Here is a 27,310-nt window from a genome sequence, read left to right as displayed (position 1 = left end):
ATTAATAGTATTTTTTTTTATTATATTATTGTTTTTTTAATAATGAGAAAAAGAGTAAATAAGATGCTTATTTATTAATTAGTTAATTTATAATTATTTATCGGCAAATAATTTGACAGGCTAGTTAATTATTTAATAATTAATTATTGAATCATGATAAATTATGAATTGCACTGTGAACATCTATTGATTTCGAATCGTGATGGTCTAATTCTGCTATGAGGCCCATGAGGTACTCTATCGAGTCCACTACGTGGCGATCCAGCAATAACTTCCAGTCTATTGAGGCTGCCTCCGGCCATCGGACCGGTTAAAATTATATCCTGGGTGAACCCAGAGGGATCATCGTTAGCATCGCGATCTGTGTCAGAATCCGACCGATTTTGAGTAGGTTTTTTTTTTTGCCGTCGATCTGAGCTCCTGCGTAGATCTGGCCAGATTCTGGTGCCGATCGTGTCGATGACGATCCTTGGGATCTGGCCGATGGCCACCGGTGATGGGCTGGAACTACGAGTGAAATACGGGGACAGATTTTGAGGACAAAGATCCGATCTCCCGTCAATTCCTTAACACAATGCTGGTTCAATCATTAATTGATAAATGGCATTTCAATTAATAAATGTTGTGATTGCGGAACGTGTCGTCGCCGGTGACGAATGACGATGACGAACTCCGTATAAGAACCAGAGGAAGAGCAGAGCATAAGGAATAGATCGAATCATGGTAACGGAAAGGGAATCGGAGTATGCGAAGCAGCTTGCGCAGCCTTCGCTGGATCAGGAAGCGGCCGCAGCCTGCCGGTGGCGCTCGGCCCATTACCTCCGCCGCCGCCGGTGCGCCTTCTGGTGCTGCGGGTGCCTTGGCGCGGCGGTGACCGTCCGATGCGTCCTCGCCCTCGCCTTAACTCTCTTCAAGGTCAAGGACCCCGAACTCACCATCAACTCCCTCTCCCTCGCCGGCTCCCGCTTCGCGGTGGACAACGGCGTCCTCTCCATCTTCCTTTTCAACTTCACGTTCGAGGCCGACGTATCGATAAAGAACCCCGACGTAGCGTCGTTCCGGTTCGGGAGCAGCGTGACTACGTTTTTCTACGAGGAGACGACGGTGGGGGTGGCGTACGCGCTGGGAGGGAGGAGGGGGCGGACCGGACGGTGAGGATGACGGTGAGGGGCGATGTGATGACCAATCCGGTGGCGAGGAGGATGAACGTGACGACCGAGAAGCTAGTGACGGGGGTGGAGGTGGAGCTGAGGAGCTCGACGGAGGTGGAGGGGAGGATGAAGGTGTGGGGGATATACAAGCGGGATCTGGAGGTGGCGATCAGTTGCGATATCACGGTGATAAATACGGTGACAAAAGGTGAATACGTTCGTTTCCAATGCCCCGTCAATTCATCTAAGATTTAACACGAAGAAAGTAAATCACGATTGATGTTGATGCCATATCAAGTGATCAAGAACACACGATGTTCTGCAGCCGTGAGTGAAGAGGATCGAATTTAATTGAAGCATTAATAATTTAATATTTAGTAAAAACCTACTCTTTGAAGATTGATTTATATATAAGATTATGCAATTCATTTTCCATGTAATGCTTCTGATCAACAGATCTTGTGGGGTCATCGTCAATTGTTTGTTGTTATTGATACATAGGTTTCTTTATGTTCCTACGTGTGTAATGGAGGTCAAGTGTTGTAATTTGACTTAAGAGAATGTTAACTTTGTTTAAATAAAACTCAGATTGAACCAGATTAAACTAGTTCAGGGTACCCATCAAGTCTGACTAAAGGATAAACACCAGTAGAATTTTGTTGATAGATTTTGTCACCGATTACTTTGGCTATTATTAATTAGGAAGGTTTTAATGTTTTATTTTTCATTTTAAATGACATTTTATTTGATGATATGTATTTGAAAAAAATAATAGATTATAAAATAAAATTTATAATTTTAAATATTGAAGTAATTAGTTTGAATGAATTAAAATATTTTTCCTTTTTGTTTAACATTTTTCCCTGACTAAAAATGAAACAATCTATTCCAATTTTGTTAAAACTTAGTCCATCACCTCCTTCCACCCTTCTCCTCCCTTACCCTTGACCCTTGCTTTGTTGTTGCATCAATCTCCCACCCTCCTGATCTCCCCTTCTCCATGATTGACGATCCACTTGCCACACGGCCCTCCGCTGTGAAGGGTACATCCCCCCCCCCGAAGGATGACCCTCTCCGCCACACGCCCGACCCTCGCTCCGAAAAAACATGCTTTCCCAGCGCCTGCACCTCCCGATCGTCCTCCGTCTCTGCCACTGCCTACCCCCTGCAGCCTGAGCACCGCCTTGCGATCCGTCAAGAAAAGGAGGAGCAACGACAAGCCGGGAGAGTGATCACCCTGCTTGTAGAGCCTCTACTTCCGTGTTAAAGGATATACTTCCCATGATTTTAGGAATTCCGGATCAGGTTTACAATTATCTCCAAATTTTTAGTGATCGTATCTAATCCCATAAATTAAGGATCTATATTTATTTGTATTTATCATGATCCCACAAATTAAGAATCTTTACTTATTATTATTCATCTTTAAATAGTGTATCAACAATAGTAGTTGTACAACAAGAATTAATACAATATATCCTTCTATATATCCATTTGTTCTTCTTGATATTAGAGCCATAAGGAAAATTTCAACGATCCTATGGCTGAAAAGCTACAACTAACGACGTCGTTCACTACCCAAATATCGACAAAACTAAACCAGAGGAACTACACCCTTTAGAAACCTCAGGTACTACCTATACTAAAAGGTCATTGCTTATTTCAATTTATTTATGGAGAGTTCGTAACCCCAGTTAAGACGATAGTAACTCAAAATGAAGCCGGTGTAGAGGAGATCAAAGTCAATCCTGAATATGCAATCTGGGAGCAACAAGACCAACGTCTTCTCAGTTGACTTTTGTCAACACTGTTAGAGGAAGTCTTGGGGTCAAATCATTGGCCCCCTTGCACCACCTCAATGTGCTTATGGACATTGTTGGAGAAAATGGTAGCCTCACAATCTGGTGCACGCCTCATGCAACTCCGGCTTCAACTACAGACAATGAAGAAGGGCGGGCTATTCATGACCGAATATTTATAAAAGGTAAAATCCATCTCGGACGATCTCATAGGCGCTGGACATTGGGTTCCAAAGACCGATTTAGTGCTTTACATCCTTGGAGGACTCGAATCTAAGTATGAATCTATGGTGGTTGCCATAACAACCAAAAGTGAAGGAGTAAACATAGAAGAGTTAACTAACATGCAGTACTCATGAACAACGTTTGGAGTAGCTACATGCCATTGAGCCATCTCCATGGCATACTTGGCACTTGAATCGTCTGGGAGAAACTTTCACGGAGGTACTGCTCCAGATAGGCGCTATTACAAAGAACCCTCTGTTGGGCGCCCCCTTCTTCGAACCTTCTGGGGCTCTCAACTCTTACGGGTCACCCAACCAATATCAAGCCCAATATTCAGAGAACTCAAGCCTAGCTCCTTTTATATCTACACATGGATTCTCGAACCATAATCAACAATGCGGGGGGCATTCATACCGCGGAGGTTAGCATAATGGAAATAGGCGACCTAAGTGTCAATTGTCTGATAAGTTTGGTCATGTCACTGCTAACTGCCATACATCATACCATTGCCAAATATGTGATGGGAAGGACCATTCTGTAGCATTGTGTCAACGTAGCTTTGACCAGAATTTTAAGATTCTACTACCACCATTAGCTATGATTGACGAACCTGGCACAGTCTCCGATCCTACTTGGTACCCTGATTCAGGCTCTACTGACCATCTTACAACTGATTTAGAGAATTTATAAGTTCACTCTCCTTATTGAGGTATAGAACAAATTATTGTTGGCAATGATATGACTCTTCCCATATCAAATATTGGTGACTCATCTATTTTTAACCTTGCCAGATTATTGCAGCTTCGAAATATATTACATGTGTCTGCCATTACTAAGAATTTAGTCAGTGTTACTTGTTTTACGGTTGACAATAGTGTATTTTTTAAATTTCATCCGACCTTTTGTGTTATTAAGGATCAGGCTACGAAGGTGAAACTACTTCGAGACATCCTTAAAGATGGTCTCTATCGTCTAGCCCAGATTGGTGAGCCCGTTACTAGGTAATCTACTTGTCTTGGAGAGCGCTATTCTATCAGCACATGACATCATCATTTAGGACATCTAGTGTCCGCTATAGTTGCTCGTCTTATCTCTCATTATGATCTACCTACTTTAGGCAATAAGATTATTTTTTCTATGATGCATGTCAATTTGGAAAGGCCCATAAATTATCTTTTTCCTATCTCAGTCTCAAAGTGTAGGACCTCTTGATTTGATACATTCTGATGTTTGGGGACCATATATCCCCTAATTTCTCTACTAATGGGTATCACTACTTTATACATTTTGTGGATGATTTTAGCTGCTATACTTGGATATTTCCTTTTAAATGCAAATTTGATGTACTCTCAACTTTTCTCCGATCTTAAATTTTTATTGAAAATCAATTTAGTAGGATGATCAAAGTAATAAAGATAGATTGTGGGAGGAAAGACATTACCTATCATGTCCACACATGAGTGAACAGAATAGTGTTGCTGAACGTAAAATTCATCACATCACCGAGACGAGTCTTGCTATGCTAGCTCACGCCTCTATGCCCTTACTTTATTGGAATGAAGCATTTCCTAATGTAGCATACTTAATCAATCGACTTTTCCACTGTCACACTGGATCAGGGGCGTAGCCAGGATCTTAATTTACATGGGGTTGTATCTATTTCAAGAATCATGCATATTTCTAGCACCATCATATCTTTATTCCCGTATATTGCGAATATGTAAGTCGTAACAACTAAAAGCATCAGATATTTCTTTTTCTAAGTGTTGCAATAATTGTATCAGTCACATCTATAATGGTGAAAAATCGTTCTGGTAGATATTTACTCTTTTGCTTTAAAAAATAAGTTGATAGTCTTCATTCCCTGAATTTTCTATATTAAAGTGAATAAATATAAAAATTTATCTCATCCTTTTTGATGATCAATCTAATATCTAATATCAAACTAACAATAAAGAAAAGTAATCAATTATATAAATAAAACTAATCAAATTAATTAATAAATCCGTTAATAAATTTAATCAATTTATCAAAAGAAAAAAATAATAATTGACTCGTACAAATAATATCAAAAGAAAATAAACCTACGGTGATGATCACACAGATATTATGTGCTATTCGAGAGAAAGGATATCGCGGTTATACTCGTTGAATTACTATTGAATGTCTATACATTATATGAATATAAAATATCAAGTGAATGATAATGTAAAGACCTTTAAGAAATTAAGAGATTACACCGTTGAGAAAGGAGCTCGAAGGAAATTCATTCCAAAGGCGAACAAATGTGTTCGAACCCAATGATGGAAAAAGACAGAGAATCGAAACCAAAATCTTTTGCACCTGCGGTTCCACGATTGCGAGGAAGAATAAGGAAGGCAGCAACACCTATTGTTCATGTAGCGTGGGACAAATAGAACAATGCGTGGGATTGTGGAGATAAAAGAGTCGTGCACAATTTTTGATTTAATTAAAAATCCTAATAAAGTAATGAGTACTTGGACGTTTAATTAAATCAAATAAAATTTTTTTGATTTAATAAACGTAACCACATGGTACAAGCAATAGGGGAAAAAAAAAGGAAAGAGGCTAGAAAACTTTTTTGGTTTTATTGTTTGTAAGATGGGTGGGGCTGGAGCCCACCCTAGCCCTAGGGTGGCTCCGCCCATGCACTGGATTATCGTTCTCCTTTTGAGATGTTATTTCAACTGTCTCCTAATTATAGGTTCTTTAAAATTTTTAGTTGTAGTTGCTTTCCTCTTACTCGCCCATACAATCGTCACAAGCTAACTTTTCGATCCATCAAATGTATTTTTCTCGGATATAGCCTATCACACAAAGGTTATCATTGTCTTCATATTTCTACAGGGAGGCTATTTATTTCTCGGCATGTGGTTTTTAATGAAACCTCTTTTCCTTTTATTGATCACAAGGATTCTGGATCACTCCATGCTCCTACTCCTATCGTATTAGATATCCTTGCAGGCTCCAAGTCACATACCAATGGTTTCTCATCATTGTTGCCCAGTAACCCCTCCACTGTCACCAGAAATTCTGCTCCTCTAGTCGAGGTACCATCTTCCTCAGACTCTCCGCCAACATCGTCTGACATGGGCCTTCTCAGGGCTCTTGCTTGTTCTCTACCTTCCTCCTTAGATTCCCCGTTGACAATGTCTAACACGAGGCCTTCTCAGGGCCCATTCTTATTCTTTACATCCCATGATTACTCGTGACAAAATTGGGCCTCTTCGTCTCCGTGCCCATCTTGTCACTTCCGATCCTTCTGAGCCAACCAACTATTATGGCTTCAGAGTACAACGCTCTCATTAGCAATGATACATGGTCCTTGGTTCCTTGTACTGCTCATTAAAATCTTGTTGATTGAAAATGGGTATTTAAATTGAAACGAAAGGCAAACAACTCTATTGATCATCATAAAGCTCGTCTGGTTGCCAAGGGTTTCCACCAACAACTAAGCATTGACTATGTTGAGACCTTTAGCCTTTTGGTCAAGCCCACTATAGTTCATATTGTTAGAATTTGAGGGATGTCCTAAGGCAATAGTCTGACGATTTTTTTATTTATTTGATAAGTATAGATTCACTATTTGATTGCATATTATATGTCTGATTGTCTTAAACTTATTTACTGAATGTTCGTAATATAATTCATAGCATGAAAGAATTTGCGATTGGATCGCAACTAGTGATTATCTCTACATGTGTAATTATGAATATATTGAAATTTCTCTAGTCATCGAATTGATGCATTCGGACATCATCAATTCTATAATACTAGCACGGGGTTATACTGCTTGATTCAGCCAAGCAGTTGTTTTCTTACTGTCTGGAGATATTGGGATATCATGAGTTAAACGTGGATGCTGGTTATGGTAATTAGTTCATTGGAGTGACTCGTTGTAAGATTTCATATGATTTTCTACATATATATAGATATATATGTGAAGTTCTTACTGCAGCACGAGTACAAGTTTCCTTCAACTCGAGGTATACAAGTTATCTTTGTCATAGAGACTTATGTATACTTTGACATCTTGAGCAAGCATCTCATTGAGGTGTAGGCCCGGGATGATTGGGTATAAGTTGAAGTGTCTGAAGGTGTTTGGATAGCCCACGGAGAATTCACTGCTCCTTGCGAGGAGACGTATACCCTATGCCTACTCGTTAGGATTATTACTTAAAGTTTTTGGCTAAAGTATCACATGTTAAGAGTGCGAGACTCTTGTACATATGTACCACTGATTTAAATCCGTAGAACAAGAAAGTATCACTTGGACTAGGTGTGACGTAGTCAGCCTAGTGGGGAAAGACACACAGACCATGCCTTAATCCAAGTGGGTATAAGACGAGTGAAAGGAATGAAACATGACTCACTGTAGCTGCTAAAGGATTTAGAATTAATTCTAAGATCAACTATGATTTTCCAACTAATTGGGGATCATGATGTACTACTAGGTGTCACTCATGATCGTTCTATAATTAAGTAGTTAATTATGGGCGACCAACATAAACCGAGAATATATTGGGTCACACATACTAACGAGTCTTTGAAAGACGTAAAACAAGTTAAAGAATAAGATTCTTATATCAACAAATAAATATTTGGTTAGACCATACATAAGATAAATATGAAAATATTTGTCACAATGAAAGTGCGGATGAGCCACATTTCTTATGGAAAAGTTGGAATATATTTAGTTTAATCATAAATTAGTCATGAACCAACTTGGTTTAGTTGTGAGTCAAACCAAGGGGTTAATGGGTTAATTTTTGGTTAAAGGGTAATGAGTTGAATTTGGGCATTCTAATCCAACTCATTAATGAGGGCTATATATTGATATAGTTGGGAGAAGATTATACATATGAGATCATTAATTGACTTATAAAGTTTTTGGAAAAACCTTAACCTAATTTCTCTTCTCCTCTCCCTCTCTCTTTGCCGCCGCCAATAAGGGGAAGCCCTTCCCTTATTCTCGTGACCACCACAAGGAGAAAACTCTCCCTTGTGTGTTTCTCTTCCTCTTCCTCTTAATCCCTCTTCTTCGCTCGTGACTAGTAACTTCCGAAGGAGAGGCTTATACTCAAGGAGTTGTTTTGAGGAACTCGGCGTAGATACGTATAGAGGCAAGGTATAATGTCTGGGCAGAGGGTCTTGTAAGATCTCCTTAGAGAATTGTCGATTGATCCGTTCGGGCGACGTGTTGTTTCGGGGCGCCTTGCTTTTCGTGCATCCCGAACGAGGGCATCATTCGAAGATGATCCCCGTTCTTGATTCACCTAGGATATTTCTGAGGAGATTTAGACCAAGGTGCAATGAAAGGGGATCGGTGCGAGCGGGGTTTCCCCCTGTGTGCCAGTTGACCTTCTATTATGCCCCCATACGAAGATTTGCTTCGCTCGATCTTCCTGCCCTGCCCGTCTCCCGGTTGCTAATGTCGTAGGTTGCGACGCTTGCCGATCGACTAATGCCTGTTGTTGTTGTTGCTCGGTCATCTTTGTCACTCGAACTTGCACGAGCATATCGAGCTCTTCCTGGGTGAGCGTCACGGTGGTGAGTCATCTAGGGTCCTCCATCTTCCTGGCTTGGATGCAAGTTAAGTTCCTACAGAGGACGCTAAATATGATCCTGTTAGAAAGTCGAAGAGATGAAAAGCTGGGGATGTGACACTCCCGTTGACCGCTTATAGACTCCGCTTTGACCTACAACACAGATGACGTCGGTGTCGAGCCAGGGAAGGAGTCCCCGACGTTGGCTCTCCGACGCTCAACTCAGTCACGGACAATGAAGTGTAAAACGGAACAACAAGAAGACTATGGTACAAACAGTGAGTATCACATACTTCCACCGATACTTGGACCCCCCTTTATATAGAGCTCCTGTAGCGCATGTGCATACTATCTAAGGCGAGCACGTTTCCCAAAGTTTTCCCTGAAAAGACTTGTCAGTAAAGTGTCCCTGACACAGTACATTAACATGCCGAGCATATCTTTGAAGTGACAGTGGAAGCTTCCGCGGTACAATCTTCTAGCTGTCCATATCCGGCGTCGACGGCAACTAACTCCCAAAGGGATGTCGATGGATACCAGGGAGAGTATGCCGCTAGGCCGAGCTGGCTGGTCGCTCGGTCGGAACTTTACTGTTCCTGTATCTCGTCCGCTCCGCCGGAACCCAACCGTGCTCTTGACACGTTCGCTCGATCGTATTTCACTATGTTTGTCTCGCCTTGTTGCCTGATCGAGCGGGGTAGCCGTTCAGCAGAAGTTCCATTGTGTCAATATCAAGTCCTACTGCCTCGCGCGATCGAGATAACCACTTGGCTTGGTTTCTGCACATCGTCTCCTACTCCATTGAGCGTCAGTCGTTTAACTCCTCCCCGTGTCGGAGGCTGCGGTGGATCAGGACCTTCTCCCTCCGGTCGAGGAATGGTCGCCCGACAGACCGATGATATCTGAATGTTGACCGTTTTGACTTTGACCTCCACCGTACCAACTACCTTCCGTGGGGTGGTACCTCTCCTCATCACCATATATATATATATATATATATATATATGGGATGGGTTTTGGATGAGTTCATTAAAACTCATAACCTACTTCGAATTCACTTCTAAACCTGATAAACAGATTTAAACCGATCTCATAATCCGTTTAATCAAGTTTAAACTCACCTCAAATGTGACAAATTTAATATAGAATCGAGTTTAAATCTGAGCTATTACGGCTACTATAACTCATCCCTATACGTCTTCTAGACATCAGTACATATGATCAACATATAAATAAAAGCATGCTTAAACTACTGAATTTCAACTGTAAGCCTTTATATCGTAATATTTTAAATCTGAACCACCAGACTGTCCCCTGAAGAAAAAACCACCAGTATCGTATCTCGGTGGGAGCGTTGGTATTTCATGCCGGCAGTGACAGTAGAGAAGAACATCATGCCAATTGATTCATCCAAGACAAAACAGGTAAATTTTCCAATGTCAGTGCAACCAAGAGAGAGAGACAGAGGATGAAGCTCGGATATGGAGACAATTAGTGGGAGAGCGTAAGGAGCAGAGCGGTAGTGGTGGCTTATCTTTTTCAGTGGTCAAAGCTTTTTATTGTTCCGGTCATTGTCTTCCCTTTTCTTTCCTTTTGCTTTCAGAATTGAAGTGAAAGAAAACACGAAAGCAGGATTTCGTGCTGCCGATGAGCTAACCTACGCCCTCGCCCATCGGAAAGCCAAGGGAAAGAAGGAAAGAGACGACCTCTGCCTCCAATAAAAAAAGAAAACCAAGACGACTGTCGCCGGTTACTTAAATAATCAAAAGGATGGCACGATTTCCAACGCTCGGAATCATTCAGGTCTTTGTCCTCTTCCTCGCCATCATTCCCGGACCATCTCTCTAATTCGATACATCGCTTCGAGTTTTTCTTTTTCTATCAGGTGCAACAAGAACATATCAGATCATTAGATGCCTTACAAGTTACAAGACGAGAGGAGTCGAGTAATCAAACGAACAGCAGAATCTTACTAGTTACAAACGTTACATGGAAATGTACGAGGAAGGGAGTAAACACTGCGCTAGACAGAGAAAGGACGGGATTTTGATTTTTTTTTTTTTTTATGGTGAATTGAAATCGTTCTCCGTTCTAATAAAAATTCGGAACGGACGATGATGAGACGACGACGTCGCAGCTCCTGCTGGATTCTGCTGATCTGCCGTCGCCGGGATCGCTTCTTGATCGAGTAAGCGGCGACTCGGAACCTGCAGGGAGAGTTGACCCTGCGAGTTAGATGGGGATTCGACCTCGACAGAGGGAAGATGGTACCTTTGTTGAAGGAGCGCTTGCAGTGGGCGATGGCGCTTTGGATGCCGTCTTGCTGCTCCAGGAGCGAGTCGTCTCGTCGCCCGGACGCCAGCGAAGGAGAGCGGAATGAGACGGCGGCCGACGCTGATCGGCTCTTCCTTAGCCGTCGGCACACCACCCTCAGCCCCGCTGGGATGTTCGCATCTTGGGCCTTCGACGATCGCTTGGGGCCACTCGCCGCCGAAGGTTGTACTTTCGGGTGATCTCCGAAGCCATCTTCGCCGAGCTCCCCGGCGGGGCGCACCTTACCGGCGTCGCTGGATACCAGCGGCCCGGAGAAGCGTAGCTTCTTGCTGTACCGCTTAGAGAGCAGGACGTAGAGCGGCTTGATCTTGCTGATGTAGCGATGAAGCACGTCCTTAGGAAACCGACTCGCGCCGGAGCTGCTGCTGCAGGAGCTTCGGGAGCTGATGTCCCTGGTGAAGTGGGGCGCCGCCGCCGCCTCTGTTTTGAAATTCACAAACGGTTTGTCAGCGGGATCAGCTGGCGGGAAGCTCGAATTCGATTTCCTGCGAAATCCCAGCTTGAAGGCGCGGAACTTGGCGGCGGGGTTGAGAAAGGCCGGAATTTGAGGCGTCGACGACCCCGGCTCCGACGCTGCAAAATCACTGAGCAAAGGCGGCTGAAGCGGGAAGAGCCTACCTTTGAGGAAGAGATCGTCAGAGAAGACGGCGACGCCGTCCATGCGTCGGAGGCTACCGCCGCCGCAGCCTTCAAGACCGCACCTTGCACCCTCCGGGGACATCGCGAGCTCGAACTCGTCGGTCTCCTCATCCGACTCCGCGTCAGAGTAGTTCTGTTGTTGCTTTTCTAGAGCATGCCGCGCTCCATCCTGCAGCGGTAAGGTCATGAACTCGAGGTCGAAGAAAGGGCCGTCGTCCTCACAATCTCCGCCGCCGCCGAAGTCAACGGTGGTGGAGATGGTGGTGGTGACGATGGCGGCGCGCCTCGAAGAAAGGAAAAGTGGCCCGCCGCCTTGTTTAGCTTGAGCGAGGAGTCTGAGGAGCTTCATGGCGCTCGCACCCTGTGGCCTATGGCTTTGTTTTAGGGATCTGCTTTGAGGGCTTTTGTAGTCGTAGAGGGAACAAGAAGAAAAGAGCAAAAGGCAGGCTCAAGTTAAAGGAGGGCACGCATGCAATTGGGGGCGTGGTCATGGTGCCGTGCATGAGGGGCGCGGCTCCTCAGCAGGAGGGAGAAGGAGAACGCCAGCATCAGCTGACAGAGATAGAGTGGAAGTAGACAGTAGGAGACGCCGACGCGCCATGAATTGGATTCGGATTCGATCGGATAGCGAGAGCACGGCTGTCTGCTCTCCTTCCTGCCCTCCTTTGACCGGAGCCTGTGCCCTACGACAGGATAAAGCGACGTGATTTCTCATTTCAGCGGGCACGCATCACGCGGGAGATCACATCCGCCGTTCATTTGACTCATGCAAAAAATCAAAACCTTTTCGGTTGATTGTTTCGCTCAATAGAGATGAAACATTATTATAGGACTCTTGATAGAGGTTTAATTATAATTAATCAAGTTTTTCATGAGTTATTCGAAATTTAATTTGATAAAAATTTATTTGTGTTTGTTTAATGAGATTTATTATAATAAATAAATGAAGCTCAAGCTTGATTCATTAGCATATGAACATATTCATGTTAGGAAGTTTATGAAACAATTTTTAAATTAAAAATAATAATTTTAATATTGAATTTATAGTTTTTACATTCACTTATAAAAAATATAAATAAATATATTAAATTTATTTATTATAATAAAATTATAAATTTTAATAAAAATATTATAATTATCTGTAAATACATAATTTAATTTTTTTATTAATATTTAAATTTATAATTTATATTTATTAAGTTCATTTAGACTCAATAAAAACTCGTGAGCCATAAATATATTCATTAAATAAAACTCGAGTTTAGCTCGATTATAAACGAGTCAAACTTAAACATTTAAGAGTTTGACTTGGCTTGGCTTGGCTTGATAACACCCTTAACTCTTGAGGGTGGATTTAAAAATTCCCTACAAGCGGTGTAATGATTGAGATATGAAATATTATTATATGAGATTTTATGGTCAAAACTCGATTTACCTAAGTATGTCTTCTTTTATATTTTGGCCATCTGCACTATAACTAGTGGCCATCTATAATTTATCTTCTTCGTGTTGGCCTAAGAATAAATTAGCGGGAAAATTGAGATAAACGAATCACCTTTTGTCACATGAAAGTCTTGATTTAAAAATTAAGAAAAAATTTGTGTGCAAAATTTTCCTCAGTGTATTTCACATAAGAGAATGAATTTGATATCCTTCTCCTTATTTACTTGATCTAAAATCATAGACAGATGGATTTATAAATCCATCCATTGATTCCTTCATGAATAAAATTTTATCAATCTAAAATTTGACGGAACGCCACTTTCCTTCCTTCCTTGTGATTGTCACTGTCCTCAACCATGCGTGTCGATTGCACTGTGTCGCCACCGACATCGAGCATGTTCGAACATCGATAATAATGAAAAGAAAACAAAAACAGAAGAGAGGATCTTTGCCATCCCGAAGGTCCTCCGTCGTCCCTAAGGTCCCAGCCACACTTTGAACATCTTGCATGGGTTGTGGATCTTCGCCGTCCATTTTGCCCCACGACCGCTATCAGACGTCACAGTACTGCCTTGGGGTGGAAGGAGGCGAAGGCAATTCCATGGCTATTATTGGAGCATGAGATCGAGGGGTCTATGAGACACTCCGTTCATAATATGCTCCGCAATTAGGGTGAGTTCTCAACAAAGAAGAGACAACGATAGACTTTCCGGACACCACATGTGCCAAGGCTGACACGAAGGTCGACATCTCCCAAGCTAACCAACGATGAGAGAGAAAGGGAGGGACAACATTTCCTACCTCTCCAACGATGGGAAAAGCATCGCCATAGTTGGAGGATGAAGAGGGAAAAGGAAAAGTACCCATAGGCGACTGCTTGGGCAAAGCTGTGAGTTCTAAAAGAGAGAGGGAAAGCTATCACGTATTTAAATAAAACCCCACGTTTCCGAACTCCTCGCGTCACCGATTCTACTCACTGACCGCTAGCAAAGAGAGGCATTGCGCAGCAGCTCGCAAAGGGAAGGGAGGTCTTGCGCTAATGCTATTTTTTTTTTTTTTTTTCCTTTCGTGAGTTTCTCTATTTCTCTCTTTTTTCCTCACCTTTTCCGCAATGATTCACTTTTCTCCCTCTCCTTTGCCCTTTTCCACAATGATTCTCCTCTCTCCTTTCCCTTTTTTTCTCTTCTTTCACGTGAAAGAACTAGCTTTCGCAAAGAATCCTTCCCTATCTCGATTCATAACTCAAAGTAATATTGTTTTATCTTGTTATTTTTTTACTACACATTACACATTACATCAATTGTCCTATAATTTTTATTATCTTTATTTTTTATTATTTTTTTTTTACTTTTTTATTATTTTTACACTCTCCCTATATAATATTTACTTTTCATTATCCAATGTATTCCTTTTATTTTTTTTCTCTCTCAACTTAAATGATATTTTAATATTTAAAAAATAAATTTTATTTTTTAAATTTAGAAAAATACTATTTATAAAATCTAAATTTAGAGAATAGATAACGTACCTAATGTAAAAAACTTTTATATAAAATATAAAATTTAAGATAAATTCTGTATTTAGATAAATTAATTTAGATGTTCTTATTTAAAATTTAAGATAAATTCTATATTTAAAGAAATTGATATAAATACCCTTATTTAAAATTTAAGATAAATTTTGTAGAGACAAAAGCTCCCATAAAGTGGTAAATCAAGTAGGTGAAAAGGATTGGATGTATGCTCATATTTCTGAATCATATCACTCATGTAAGGCAATGGATTGCATAACGATTTTCTCACCAGGTTAATAAAGTTGCAAAAAGGGAATCGGAGACATCTTTTTACCGTGCGTGTTCAAGGCAAAATTGCGCAAACGACGAGGTTAAAGAAAGGGGAGCAGGGAGTTGATCTGTTTGGAGACGACTACTGGTGACTAGGTGCGAGGCATGTGCAGCACCGAGCTTGTCCAAACTCAAAAGTAGAGGGAGAGGGGAGTCTCAAGCCCTCAGCAAAGACTAGGCAGCTTTTACTTTCTTCTTTTTCATTTATCATCAAAAGGAGACCTCATGGCTTAAAGTTATTCACCAAGTTGACCTTTTAAAACCTTCAAAACATTGCTCAATGTTCATCAAAGTTACTTTATGTTACTATAACAACATGAAAAATATGACAATATAATTGATTTGATATGATATGACGGAGGCAGGTGCAGATGTTATATCATCACACTACCCTCAAGTTTTAGGACTATGACAGTGATACTATACGGTGGCAGCTGAAGTGAAATCTAATGCAAGAACAATTGTAGCAGCAGCAGAAAAAATGGTCCTTTTCTAACTCTACCAAATTGCTGGGGACACTTCGACTGTCTGAAGAGCTCATATGATTTGTTTCCGTATGCATCCAAATTGGTAGGAAGCAATAACGTTGATGGTCGACCCATCTTGTCTGCTCTGCTAAGCTAAATTCTTACAACCACCAAATTTATTTCATAAGAGACAATAATTTGGTTGAGACATCATGGTGACAAATGTTAGGTTTCACCTCACTTTTTTAAAACAGAGTATTATTAGGTGCAGGCACTGGCAAATATTTCTTCCTTTGTGTCTGAAACTGGCAAATATACCAGCCACCTGCTCCAAGGTTAATTTGGCTGTATAGAACCGTGTGACAACAAAATTCTCCATATTTTTTTTTTCAATAAATCAAGAACCTCTGAAATATGACCAGTAGTTGATCGTTGGCCAAGAAATCAAGCTTAGAGCTGATACCAGTGTGCGCATTTACCCAATGGTCAACCCATTATTAGATCATCATGTCGAACTTCATTCTAACCAAGAGTGTCCGGTTTGTCCAAAGTCAGAGCCTTTCTTTTCAAATTCTCATAACTTGTACATTGTCCAACACATGTTTTGTAACTTGTGGACCAGAGGTATTTGTTTTATAATAGACATCTCTGGTTCTTATGAGACAGCCATTCTTTTTCTGTTCCATCAACTGCAAAATGTAAGAAAGAAGCACAAGTTAACCGAGCATGGTGGAATGGACAGTGAAGTGCTGGAAGAACTTGTCAAATCATGGTCAAGGGCACATGAAATGCCCAAATGACAAACAGCAAAATTAAGTCCAAAATAAAAAAATAAAAAAAAACTTACATCTTACTCGTTGCTATCCGAGAAAGTGATAATCCAGAGATCCTTGTAACAACTTGCCCATGCCTTAGTCTCTGGATATCATGTTGATGAAGTAGAAGCAGATTCCTTAATTTAAGGTGAGCCACACATGTTGACACTTGCAAGATACATTTGCTATTCTCGACCTTTTTTCAATCAAAATTCTTGGCCTTTACAGAGCATACAATCTTCTGGTGGGTCTACAGTAAGGATTAGTGCTGTCCTGTTATTGGAATTCAACAGCAGATACAATTCAAAAGGTGGCATGATTGGATATTGAAAGTTACTCCTGCATAATTCCGAGCAACCGTTCCTGACTTTAAAAATCTAATCAAAAGCTGCTGCTGCTGCTTCGTAGAAAAATGAATACCCTCTGCAAACCTAAAAATGAAGGTCCCACAATGTGCTGCTTGTCACTGGGAAGCCAGGCAAAGGTCAGGATCACCAGTCTGATTCAAGCTTGAGCTATCGGACCATTTCAATGTGCAATCCTGAAGTTGGTTAGGTAGGCCGAGATCTATTTTCAGATGGTGGACCCACAAGTACAGAAATCCATTAATCAGGCGATTGTGCAATTGGCCAGATAAATTAACCAAGGATCTATATTCTATACGCATGAGGATGAACAGAAACAAAAATAAGAAATTTGCACAATTGGATTTGCACACAGGAAGTAAAGGTGGATGTAGAAGCACATAGGGCCTGCCGAGATTCGCCAATTTATCAAATTTAAAGCATGTGCTAAAGTAAAAGCCAATGAAAATCATTTCTCACTTAAACTAAGAAATAAAACACCAGAGAAAAGGAAAGTATTGCGCAAAAGAGAACTCTAGTAAATCCCCAAATGCTGAAGAATTGAGGTAACTGCCACAAACTTAGTATATATAGATCCTCCTTGCCAGACAATTCGAATAGGCCCTTCTGTGTAATTTCCAATTTACATTAGATACTGACATCATCAGCAACAGCATCCTTTACAGTTTCCTCAATCAACAATTCCAACCCTACCACACTCATTCATTTTTAGTGATGAATAATCAATGGACAATCTCAATTACTATACAGTAAATCTGCTATTTATCTGAACTCATGGTCTTGCACAGAGACACAAGTATATAGCTAATTCAGAGTAGGAACTCTAAAATGTTTTGGAGCCACCTCCTGAAATTTTCAACACTGAGAACTATCATCTTTCCATTCTCATTATTAGGTCTCAATCCAAGTAATGGCTGTAAAAAAACAATCATGCATGGTGACCAACAGAAAAGAATGCCACTTCTGGAGCATTCACGCCAGTTACTGCTTCAATCTCTTCCATTTCCAAAATTGCATTTTTAATATCAATCTTAGATAAACAGGCATGAGAAAATATATTCATCTCTATTTAATTGATCAAAGTATTCTGTATACATGGAACTAAAAGTAGTATGATCTGAGAATATTGCAACAAATATCAGTCAAGCACTTTTAGTTTCATATGTCACACAAGGCCACTAAAGGGATAAGATTCATGTAACTGACCCCAAACAGTTGGCAGTTAGATGATGACAAAAAAATGGGCACAATCCACATTTACTTTCTACCCGTGAAGTTCCCTACCCATAAACAGTAAACAGTTCTTCGATTAGAAAGACCACCAAAACTAGCAGGAATAGTCTGAATGCCAACATTTAAGTACGCTGAAACAATTATGTTTGAATCAACTCATCATTTGAAAGGATAAGTGTAATCTAGATCTAGAGAACCCAATTCCAATTCAACATTGAATATAGAATAGTCATCAATGGATGGCCCAGATGATTATCCAAAAGGCAAGGATTAACAGTCATTCATGTGAAACAGTACTGTATGATCATGTAGTGGTTGGCACAGACAAAAAAAAAAACATCGAATTCAAATTTTACTCAAAATTGACCATGAGGTTTCTTTCTCCCAATAAATAATTTGCAATGAGTATTCTCTGGGTAAACCTAATAAACCTGACTTTGATTAGAAATCATTGTAGATCATAGATGTACTTAATCTTTTAGTGCCTTTCTTGATATTAGTTAAAAATCAACACTAACCGCCTCAATTTTTTTCCATGTAAAGAAGCATATATTAAACTGGAATCCAAGTCTCCAAGAAAATACTGATCCAACAATACTTTTCATTCGAAGCCAATGCAGACAACTTCTTTTGAGTAAAATGGGGTGTAATTGAAATATAATATCCCATTCCACTTGAAAGCAAAAAATAGCTAAATCAAAGGGTCAAACAAATGGGCACAATCCACATTTACTTTCTACCCGTGTTGATGTAGTCCTGCTTATAAAATTACATGTCATCAATGCATAGTGGAATCAGTATCAAGTTCCTTACCCATAAACAATAAACAGTTCTTCTTTGATCATTAAGTCCACCAAAACTAGCAGGAATAGTCTGAATGTTAACATAAGTATGCCGAAGAACTAATGTTTGAATCAAATCTCCATTTGGAAAGGATAAGGGATAATCGAGATCTAGCGAACCCAATTCCAATTCAACATTTAATATAGAATAGTAATCAATGAATGGCCCAGATTATTACCCAAAAGGCAAGGATTATCAATCATTCATCTGACAAACAGTACTATATGATCATGAAGTGGTTGGCACAAACAAAGAAAAAAAATCAAATTCAAATTTTACTAAAAATTGACCATGAGGTGTCTTTTCTCCCAATGAATAATTCGCAATGAGCATTCTCTGGGTTAACGTAATAAACCTTACGGGCTTACTTCGATTAGAAATCATTGTAGATCATAGATGTGTACTTAATCTTTTAGTGTCTTTCTTGATATTAGTTAAAAATCAACACAAACCACCTCAATTTATTTCCATGTAAAGAATCATGTAGTAAACTGGAATCCAAGTCTCCAAGAAAAGACTGATCCAACAATACTTTTCATTTGAAGCCATTGCAGACAGCTTCTCTGAGTAAAGTGGGGTGCAATTGCAACATAATATCCCATTCCACTTGAAAGATAAAAAAAGATAAATTAAATGGTCAAACAAAACCATACATTACTGACAATCCTTCTCACTTCAATAGCATATTTTGCCCATTTAATTCTTTATACACACTAGTTGATGTAAACTATTTCACTCTGGATGGAATCGAGCAAGAGGAAGAAATAAATTAAGATTGTTTGTCTGCTTAGCATGCCATCAGCTTTACTTCTGGTATGGTCTAGTCAAATAGCGAGGATGTAAGTCTAACTCCATTCTTGAGTCAAACCATGACAAGGAAAACTGTCAACTTCCAACATCTAGAGCAACTCAAACAAGGAATCTTTCACAAACCATTTGGACACAGTATTATGAAATATCATTAACATCAGTTCTTCTCCCTGATGTAAAAGTAACTGCAAGCATCTTGTAATTTGCTACAATTTTGGTTCTAGCTGGAAGAGATGCTTGGCAGCTGCTACTGCACTAGGATGATCAAAATACAATCTGAAAGCTCTGAGCAAGGCACCCCTTAAATAATATGATTCTCAGATCCTTGAATCATATTTTTGACTAAACTGTATGCATCAGACAACCTCGCAGCTCAGTATACATATTTTCCATTTAATATTTTACTTGATGCGGTCATAATTCCACACTTGTATATGCATCCATAACAGAGTTGGAACCATCTTAATTCAGAGAGTATTTTGATAGCTTGAGCATGAATGCCCATTATTATCTTTAGGAAGGGAATGCAGGACACAGCAGAGAGCCAAATGAAAATTATAAATTTTCAAACGTGAGACTCAAAACTTTATTGATGGTATTAATCTCAGTACAGGTTTCACTAATTTAAATCTGAAGTAAATAAAGTATCTCATTTTCTCAACTCTGATAAGAATGCCCAGTGAAGAATGCTTGTCATCTGTGAAATTTACCATCCTCTCAATAACCGAAATTTGCACAAGCAAGAATCACATTAGCGAAAATAGATTGAGAAGGATTATATCGTCTCATGGCTATCCAATTGAACAAATTGAGAGCTTCACGTGACTGGTTGTCTTAGAACACCAATCATACCACTCAAGATAGCATTCTAAATCTCCATCTTGTTTAAAAAAAAAAAAAATCCATACCTTTAGAGCAACCGATGAGAGCAAGTTTGATACCACGGAGTTCATTAGGGAAATCCCATGGCTAAGACCTTGCGTGCGGCTGCAATACCACGGAGTTCCACTTTAGGGCATACAGATGAGCGCCGTCTCAACAAATGGGTGCACGCTGTGACAACGAAGTGAAACGTGCGTCCGTCGGGCTCACGCCGCACAAGATGTTAGCACCACCATCTCAGCCGCCGACGAACCGTAGGGTTCCCGTGCTTGAGGCATCCCTTGATAAGGAGGGTATTCGTTGAACACGCCGAGTGGAAGCAATCGGCGAGGAGGAGACTTCGGAGGTGAGATTGTAGCAATCATGGGCCGGGCCGGGCCGGACGCGGAGATCTTAGGATAACAGGACAGAGATCTAATTGGGCCGGGCCCGACGCTTGGTTTGTTTTAATCTTAGCCCTTAATCGAATTTGGGGAGGAGAGCTGAATGCTCCGGCGACATTCCCGTGAAACCCATTCAATGCAGCTTCTTTGATTCCTCCCTTCCCTTTCCCTCCCCGTGATCTCACTTATTGCCCTTCCTCTGCCCCACGCACTCGCTCCGCGTATAAAAAACCTCCCTTCCCTCCAAATTCCCATCCAAAATGGCCGCCGTCGCAACCTTCTTGTGCCTTCTCATACTAACGTTTGTTCCCCTGTTCTCGTCGGAGTACACCGTGGTCATGCCGGACTCCTCCTCCGCTCTCGTCGATGCCCCGCAAACTGGCTTCTCCGACCGCGCCCGGACCGACCCCGCCGAGCAGCGCGCGGTGTACGCCATCATGGAGGCCACCGGCAACGGGTGGGCCACGTCCATCCCCGACGTGTGCCGCGGCCGCTGGCACGGCATCGAGTGCATGCCGGACACCGAGGATGTCTACCACGTCGTCTCCCTCGCCTTCGGCTCCCTCTCCGCCGACACAGCCTTCCCCACCTGCGACCTCGCGCGCGCCGGCTTCTCCCCGGCGCTCCTCGCGCTCCCCCATCTCCGCTCCCTTTTCTTCTACCGTTGCTTCGCCGGCGGCAACACCCGACTCCCGGAATTCCTCGGTCGGCTCGGCCCTATGCTTCGCTCTCTCGTCGTCCGAGACAACGAGCTCGCCGGCGGCATCCCGGAGGAGCTCGGGAACCTCACTGGGCTACGCGTGCTCGACCTCCACGGCAACGGGCTGAGTAATTCCGTTCCCACTTCGCTTTGCCGGCTGACGCGGCTCCGATTACTCGACCTCAGTTATAACCAACTCAACGGTCCGCTGCCGGATTTCAGCTTCCCGGATTTGACCGTCATGGATGTCAGCCACAACCACCTCCAGGGACGGATCCCAAGCTCGATTTCCCAGTGCAATTCCTTGGTCAAAATCGATCTCAGCCGGAATCTTCTCGCCGGCCCAATTCCGCCATCCCTCGGGGAGCTAACGGACCTAATTCTACTGGATTTGAGCCACAATCGACTCTCCGGTCCATTCCCCTGTTCTTTCCCTAACTCACTGACCACTCTGCTCCTCAACAGCAACCCCATGTGCTCGGCCACGATACCAGAGAAGGCATTCAAGGGCATGACGGAGCTAAACACTCTGGTGCTATCCAACATGGGCCTGCGAGGACCCTTACCCGAATCGATTGGAGAACTAGAAAAGCTTCGGATTCTATATCTCGACGGCAATAAGTTCAACGGCTCGTTGCCCAGAAACCTGATGAAGCTGGAGAAGCTGAGCGAGCTGAGAGTGAACGACAACATGCTCGCCGGACCGATCCCCATCGGGCGGGAACTTGTGTGGAAGATGGGCCGGAAGCTGATGGTTCACAACAACTCGGGGCTGTGCTATGATCTGAGCAATGGGAGATACGAGGGGATGGAGTCGATGTCGGGCGTCAAGTACTGCCAAGTGAAGTCGGCGGAGGGGGAAGAAGGGAGGCACGCGACGAAGCATTATGCAGCGGCGGCGGACCCGGCGAGGGTGAACCGCACTCCTGCCTCGGTTTCCGGTTCGAGCTCGTCGGACTCGGTCCCTGGATTAGGAGGGACCCTGGGGCGGCTCGTCGCGGTCGCTGAGTTGCTGTTCTTGGTAACCGTCTTTTTATAGCTTCAGCCTCTGTATGTAAATATGACTTCTTCAACAGAACGCAAGGTAACAATCATTGAGTCTAGCTAACTGATTCGGTTCTACCAAAATTTCTTATCAATCATCAAAATAAATCAAAAAATATTCATAACGGACAGATTCAAGTTACAAATATCTGAATAACAATTTAAATATTTCACCATTGTATCACAACTCAACACATAATAATAAATAGTTATTGAACATTAGATTTGATTTAATTCAGGTTTGTTTTCTTTGAAGGAAAGCAAATGCAAAGCTCAAGCAAGGTGGTATTCACTGGATCCATCATTAATTAATTAATTAATTTATTATTATTATTATATATTTTTTAAAAAAGAAAAATATCTACCGTTTTGAGTTGAGTCATCTACGTCGACTGCACAAGCGCCCGATCCAATTAATCCGATCAATCTTATAATCCAAACGCCATGTGCGTCATGTGACGGACTAAAGACCTGAGCACATTCGCATCGGGTCCACGCGCGGGGAAATGAGTGCTTCATCACCCGTCGCATTATTTAAATAGAAAGCAATAAAATAGAATGAAATAAAAAATAAAATCCGAAACCAAAAAGTGCGCTTCCCGGTACCGAATCGTCTCTGTCGTATCCTCTCTCTCCCTTTCTTCCTTCTTCAGAATCGAAACAAAAATCGCATCTTCACTTCGGAACCGTTCGAGTCTTTCTTGCTTCGTCGGTTTGGGCGCCGGATCACGGAGGCTGAGTGAGGGGAGGAAGGATGCAGCAACTTGGGCCCGAGAGACCGGCCATGACCTTCGATGAGGTCTCTTTGGAGCGGAGCAAGAGCTTCGTCCAAGCGTTGCAGGTGAGCCCTGATTCTCCTCCTAATCCGATGGGCTCCTGATCTGATATTCATCCCTTCTTTATGATTTCTTCGACGCTGATTTCTCTCCTTCGTTGTTTCGTTTATGGCTCATGATATCGTTTACCCAAAGATTATATATTTCCCCCCTTTTCTTATATTACTTGCTGGATATTTGCTTCTTTGTTCCAGTTTTTATTTCCTGCTTGCTGTAATTGGGCCTGCTGGCGATTCTAATTTGTCGCTGTTCTATCGCTTTAGGTTACTTGATTCTCACGATAATTTTCTTACTACGCAATAGAGTGGGAAACAACCGCCGCAAGTCATTTTTCGGTTGTATTAACAATTTTTGCTGTTATATTGGTATAAATATGGTCTGAAACACTTCTCGAAATACTTTCTTTGATCATGCTTAGGAACTCAAAAATTTGAGGCCTCAGCTTTATTCTGCTGCGGACTACTGCGAAAAAGCTTATCTTCACAGTGAACAGAAACAAATGTAAGTTTTCTCTTCTTGTAATTGTTGTTTGACTGTTTTTATTTTGTCTGTTTATCTTTCTTTCAGTTTGTTACAAATATTGTCTTGAATACATTTATAAGCAATCTACATCCTTTTCCCCTTTAGCACTTTTGAACCATCTAGAAAGCTCATGAGGTCTTGTCAAGTTGTACTAATTTAATATTTTAGATGGTAAAGTATAGCTGTTCTGAAGTTGTCTGTGTGAAGTATATGGTGGATATTTGTTGGCTTTCAGGAAATCTAATATTGGGCAACCGATTATCGACTATTTTTGGCTGTTCGCTTACCTGATCTGTGATCTCGCGCTTTCAGGGTATTGGATCATCTGAAAGAGTATGCTGTCCGTGCCCTTGTAAATGCTGTTGATCATCTTGGTACAGTTACTTACAAATTGACAGAGATTTCTGAGCAGCAATCATCTGACATCTCAACTGTAGAGCTGAAGATTTCATGCCTATCTCAGGTTAATGTGCGACAAAATGGAGCAGAATTTATTTGGTATTTCACTAAGACTTTTTTTTTAATAATTTTCAGCAAATACTTACCTGCCAAACTTTCGCCGATAAAGAAGGTCTTAGGCAGCAGCAACTGTCATCAAGAACGACACCGAGGCATAAAAAACATTACATACTTCCGAGTATGATTTTAAATTAAAATTTGCTATTTTCTGAAATTGTTTAAACAATATATATAATTCTTTCATTTTAATTGCTAAGTTAGGTCCCATCCACAAACGTCTAGAGAACATTTCAAACTTACCAAAGGATAACAGGTCAAGTCATGTTCAATCAATGCCTCTTCCTCAATCTTATGGTGTGTAGTTTTTTTCATCTATGTATGTTGATGTTGGCCTTGTTCTTATAACAGTTTTTTGCTGAATCTCAAGCGTTTTTTTTTTTTGGTTGGCCAATAAGGAGTTCTTACACCCAAAACTTTATCTTGGCACCTTGCCTCGGATAACAGCCCTGCACCGAGCAAAGAATCATGGACATCACTTTTGTAGTCCCTGGATTTCTTCCCTGAATGCTAATTCACACAATTTTAACTTTGCATTTTTTTTCTATGGATAATTCTTTATCTCTTGCCTTCTGACAGGGTTGAAGATTCTAGAGATCGAAATGTGACTATGAATTCTCTCCCTCCTTCAGGTATCTTGCCTTTCAATGGCTTCTCATTCTTGTTCTCTCTTTTGATATTCTCACTCATTTTACTGAAGTCCATTCAATTGTAAATAGAGCATGGGGTGCCAATGTCCTTATCAAGTCATCTTCAGGCTGCCAAGGGAAATGGTACTAGTGTGAAGGTGAGAATTTTCTTGATGATGCATAAGTCTGCATATCCAAAGAATCTCCTTCTTCATTAACTTGAATTTTTGTTATAGCGCAAAAACTTGTCTGTTCAAAATGTTAATAATTGTAAATGATCAATCCTCCATTCATTCAAATTAAGGCAACATTCATGATTCACTAAGCAAAAATCTGCACAATGTAGTTTAATTTCATTTTTTGGCAAACATTTTTTATCATGCATTTTGATTTTTATTCTGGAATTGTTTTCATAAAATGTAGTGAAAAGAATAGCGATACATTGAAAAACAAATCATATGATGTATCTACAATAGGATCTAGCTATCATCAAGCTTTAAGGTAAAACAAAACTGAAATTGATACAACGACAAACCAAATGCTGACCTGAGTCCATAGCTAATACCATTTTATCTCTTACTTGTCGTCGGAGATCCTACAAATGCGGAATGGTCTTCTACGGGAATGGATGACAATCCGTAGTCCTTTTCAATGGGGAAGAGAGGAAGAAGATGAAGAAGCTCAATTGAATCCAAGATTCAAGATGCCAAATCAAGAGACTTCTTCCCTTGACCCATCTTATAGGAACCGTGTACATAAAGTTCATACATCATTAACAATCCATTAATGTTAATGAACCAGGTTAACGGATCTACATGTTAAATCCACATCCAATATTATAAACCCCCCCTTCATGCATAAAACATTAGATTACTTAATTGGAGTTTAGTTCCTTAATGGCAATTATTGTGTGTGTTCTTAATCAAGTGTTAACCCAACACAATAACAACAATAACAACAACCATGCTGTATCCCAATAGGTGGGGTCTGATTGATTCAAGTGTTAACCCACCAAATAGAAATTAAATCCTACTTGTAGCACTTGATAGAGTATATGAAGATGCAATATGTATCAGCTTTTTGAGCATCATGGCTATCCTAAAAAAAAAAGAAGAAATCATTCCAATGAGACCTAAAATGAGACACTGATTGGTTGAAGAATATATTATTATCTTTCTTGGCAGCATCTGTCATACCAATATGTTCTTTTGAATCTTTGGGGTTGCCCCACATATACAGAAAGATATTTTCATGTCCACTACTTGGATAAATTTATTCAAAAGTAAACACAAGTTTTTTTATCGCGCATTTTTCTTCTTCTGATTAATCTTTTCATGTCCTTTGATATGTCTCTTGGAAGATCGATTACTCATGCACTGAACTTATAAAAATGAGATGTTTTTAACCTGTGTTAATGTAATTATAGAAGTGATGTTTTAGCATCTACATTAGTGTTTCGATCGGAACTTAATATGACTGATATTTTGGTAATGACTAACATACTCTCATAATAGCCAAACTTTCTGGTCTTATTGACAATGCCTTCTTAGTGGAAGCAGGACGAAATGGAGGCTAAAAAATCTCTATCAGAATTCAAGTCATTCGACAAGTCTGTACGGGGCGAGATCAGCCAGCCTCCTCCTCGCAGCAAGAACATAATTTCAGCATTGTTTCCTAGAAACAAGAACTTCAAGCCCAAAAGAGTTCCAGTCTCCTAATGTGGCAGTTACTGATACGTAGTTCCCCCATTTCCATGGTTGGCGCAGACAGTTGTGTCCTGGAGCGAGTGAGCATCTAGTTTGTTGGTTTACTGACGAGTGTATCTGTCTGTCAGTGGGAATCTCTGCAATTGCTTCCTCATTTGTCAGTCTGCATTGTTTGAGAGAGTCAGTCCTGCTCAACATGGTTTGTTCAGAAAAATTCTCACCTGTTTGTATGAGAACGAAACAGATGATATGTTGTTTGGTATGAGGATTTTTTGGGGGTTCTGTGTGGTTCACCATTATTTGTGACAGTTCTTTGCACGCTTCCCTTGTGTATTTGATATTTTGTTTTTTTCCATAATATATGCATTTTCAGCATATTCTCATCCCAAATTCCAGCTCAGCTTCCAAGATGGGCAATTTCGAGGCCCGCTATGAGCTAGGCCCGTTCGATTCAGGGATGGCCCACTATTCAGGTGATCTTGTAGTCTGCTACGTCGTGCTATCTCACCTGCGGAAGCTCAACCAATCCCTGGACCAGTGGGAATGGTGCGCGGGGTC

General features: G+C 41.1%; 4 protein-coding genes and 1 long non-coding RNA gene across 10 annotated transcripts; 3 read left to right on the top strand and 2 right to left on the bottom strand.

The window, feature by feature from the left end:
* Positions 1-720: 720 nt before the first annotated feature.
* LOC122034171 lies at positions 721-1,155 on the top strand. The gene has a single exon (XM_042593295.1). The coding sequence runs from the start codon at positions 721-723 to the stop codon at positions 1,153-1,155; it is 435 nt and encodes a 144-aa protein (XP_042449229.1).
* Positions 1,156-10,689: 9,534 nt separating this feature from the next.
* Positions 10,690-12,526, bottom strand: LOC122035385 (probable membrane-associated kinase regulator 2). Of its 2 annotated transcripts, none has more exons than XM_042594796.1 (2): positions 11,695-12,526; positions 10,690-11,496 (listed from the first exon to the last, which is right to left on the bottom strand). In XM_042594796.1, the coding sequence occupies exons 1-2, from the start codon at positions 12,062-12,064 to the stop codon at positions 10,766-10,768; spliced, it is 1,101 nt and encodes a 366-aa protein (XP_042450730.1). In that variant the 5' UTR covers positions 12,065-12,526; the 3' UTR covers positions 10,690-10,765. The 2 variants fall into 2 exon arrangements, with proteins under 2 accessions (XP_042450730.1, XP_042450729.1); XM_042594795.1 differs by having other exon boundaries at positions 10,690-10,949; positions 11,014-12,518.
* Positions 12,527-15,282: 2,756 nt separating this feature from the next.
* Positions 15,283-20,764, bottom strand: LOC122035003. 3 transcript variants are annotated; one of them, XR_006126852.1, is made up of 3 exons: positions 20,443-20,764; positions 16,316-17,035; positions 15,283-16,157 (listed from the first exon to the last, which is right to left on the bottom strand). It is a non-coding gene; the product is annotated as an uncharacterized LOC122035003 (long non-coding RNA). The 3 variants fall into 3 exon arrangements; XR_006126851.1 differs by having other exon boundaries at positions 16,316-16,933; positions 20,443-20,763; XR_006126853.1 differs by having other exon boundaries at positions 16,316-16,850; positions 20,443-20,760.
* Positions 20,765-21,058: 294 nt separating this feature from the next.
* LOC122034816 (protein TOO MANY MOUTHS-like) lies at positions 21,059-22,665 on the top strand. Its single transcript, XM_042594171.1, has one exon. It carries the CDS (start codon positions 21,060-21,062, stop codon positions 22,536-22,538), a length of 1,479 nt encoding a protein of 492 aa, XP_042450105.1. The 5' UTR covers position 21,059; the 3' UTR covers positions 22,539-22,665.
* Positions 22,666-23,113: 448 nt separating this feature from the next.
* Positions 23,114-27,060, top strand: LOC122034840 (probable protein ABIL1). Of its 3 annotated transcripts, none has more exons than XM_042594196.1 (9): positions 23,114-23,384; positions 23,798-23,880; positions 24,214-24,364; positions 24,436-24,538; positions 24,622-24,714; positions 24,819-24,900; positions 24,997-25,049; positions 25,137-25,204; positions 26,597-27,060. In XM_042594196.1, exons 1-9 carry the CDS (start codon positions 23,298-23,300, stop codon positions 26,762-26,764), a joined length of 888 nt encoding a protein of 295 aa, XP_042450130.1. In that variant the 5' UTR covers positions 23,114-23,297; the 3' UTR covers positions 26,765-27,060. The 3 variants fall into 3 exon arrangements, with proteins under 3 accessions (XP_042450130.1, XP_042450131.1, XP_042450129.1); XM_042594197.1 differs by having other exon boundaries at positions 23,116-23,384; positions 24,816-24,900; positions 26,606-27,060; XM_042594195.1 differs by having other exon boundaries at positions 23,116-23,384; positions 24,816-24,900.
* The last annotated feature ends 250 nt before the right edge of the window (positions 27,061-27,310 follow it).

Source organism: Zingiber officinale, chromosome 11B, assembly GCF_018446385.1.
Source record: "Zingiber officinale cultivar Zhangliang chromosome 11B, Zo_v1.1, whole genome shotgun sequence".
NCBI classification, from domain to species: Eukaryota; Viridiplantae; Streptophyta; class Magnoliopsida; order Zingiberales; family Zingiberaceae; genus Zingiber; species Zingiber officinale.
Note: the sequence above shows the minus strand (reverse complement) of the source record. Positions and strands in the feature narration are given on the sequence as shown.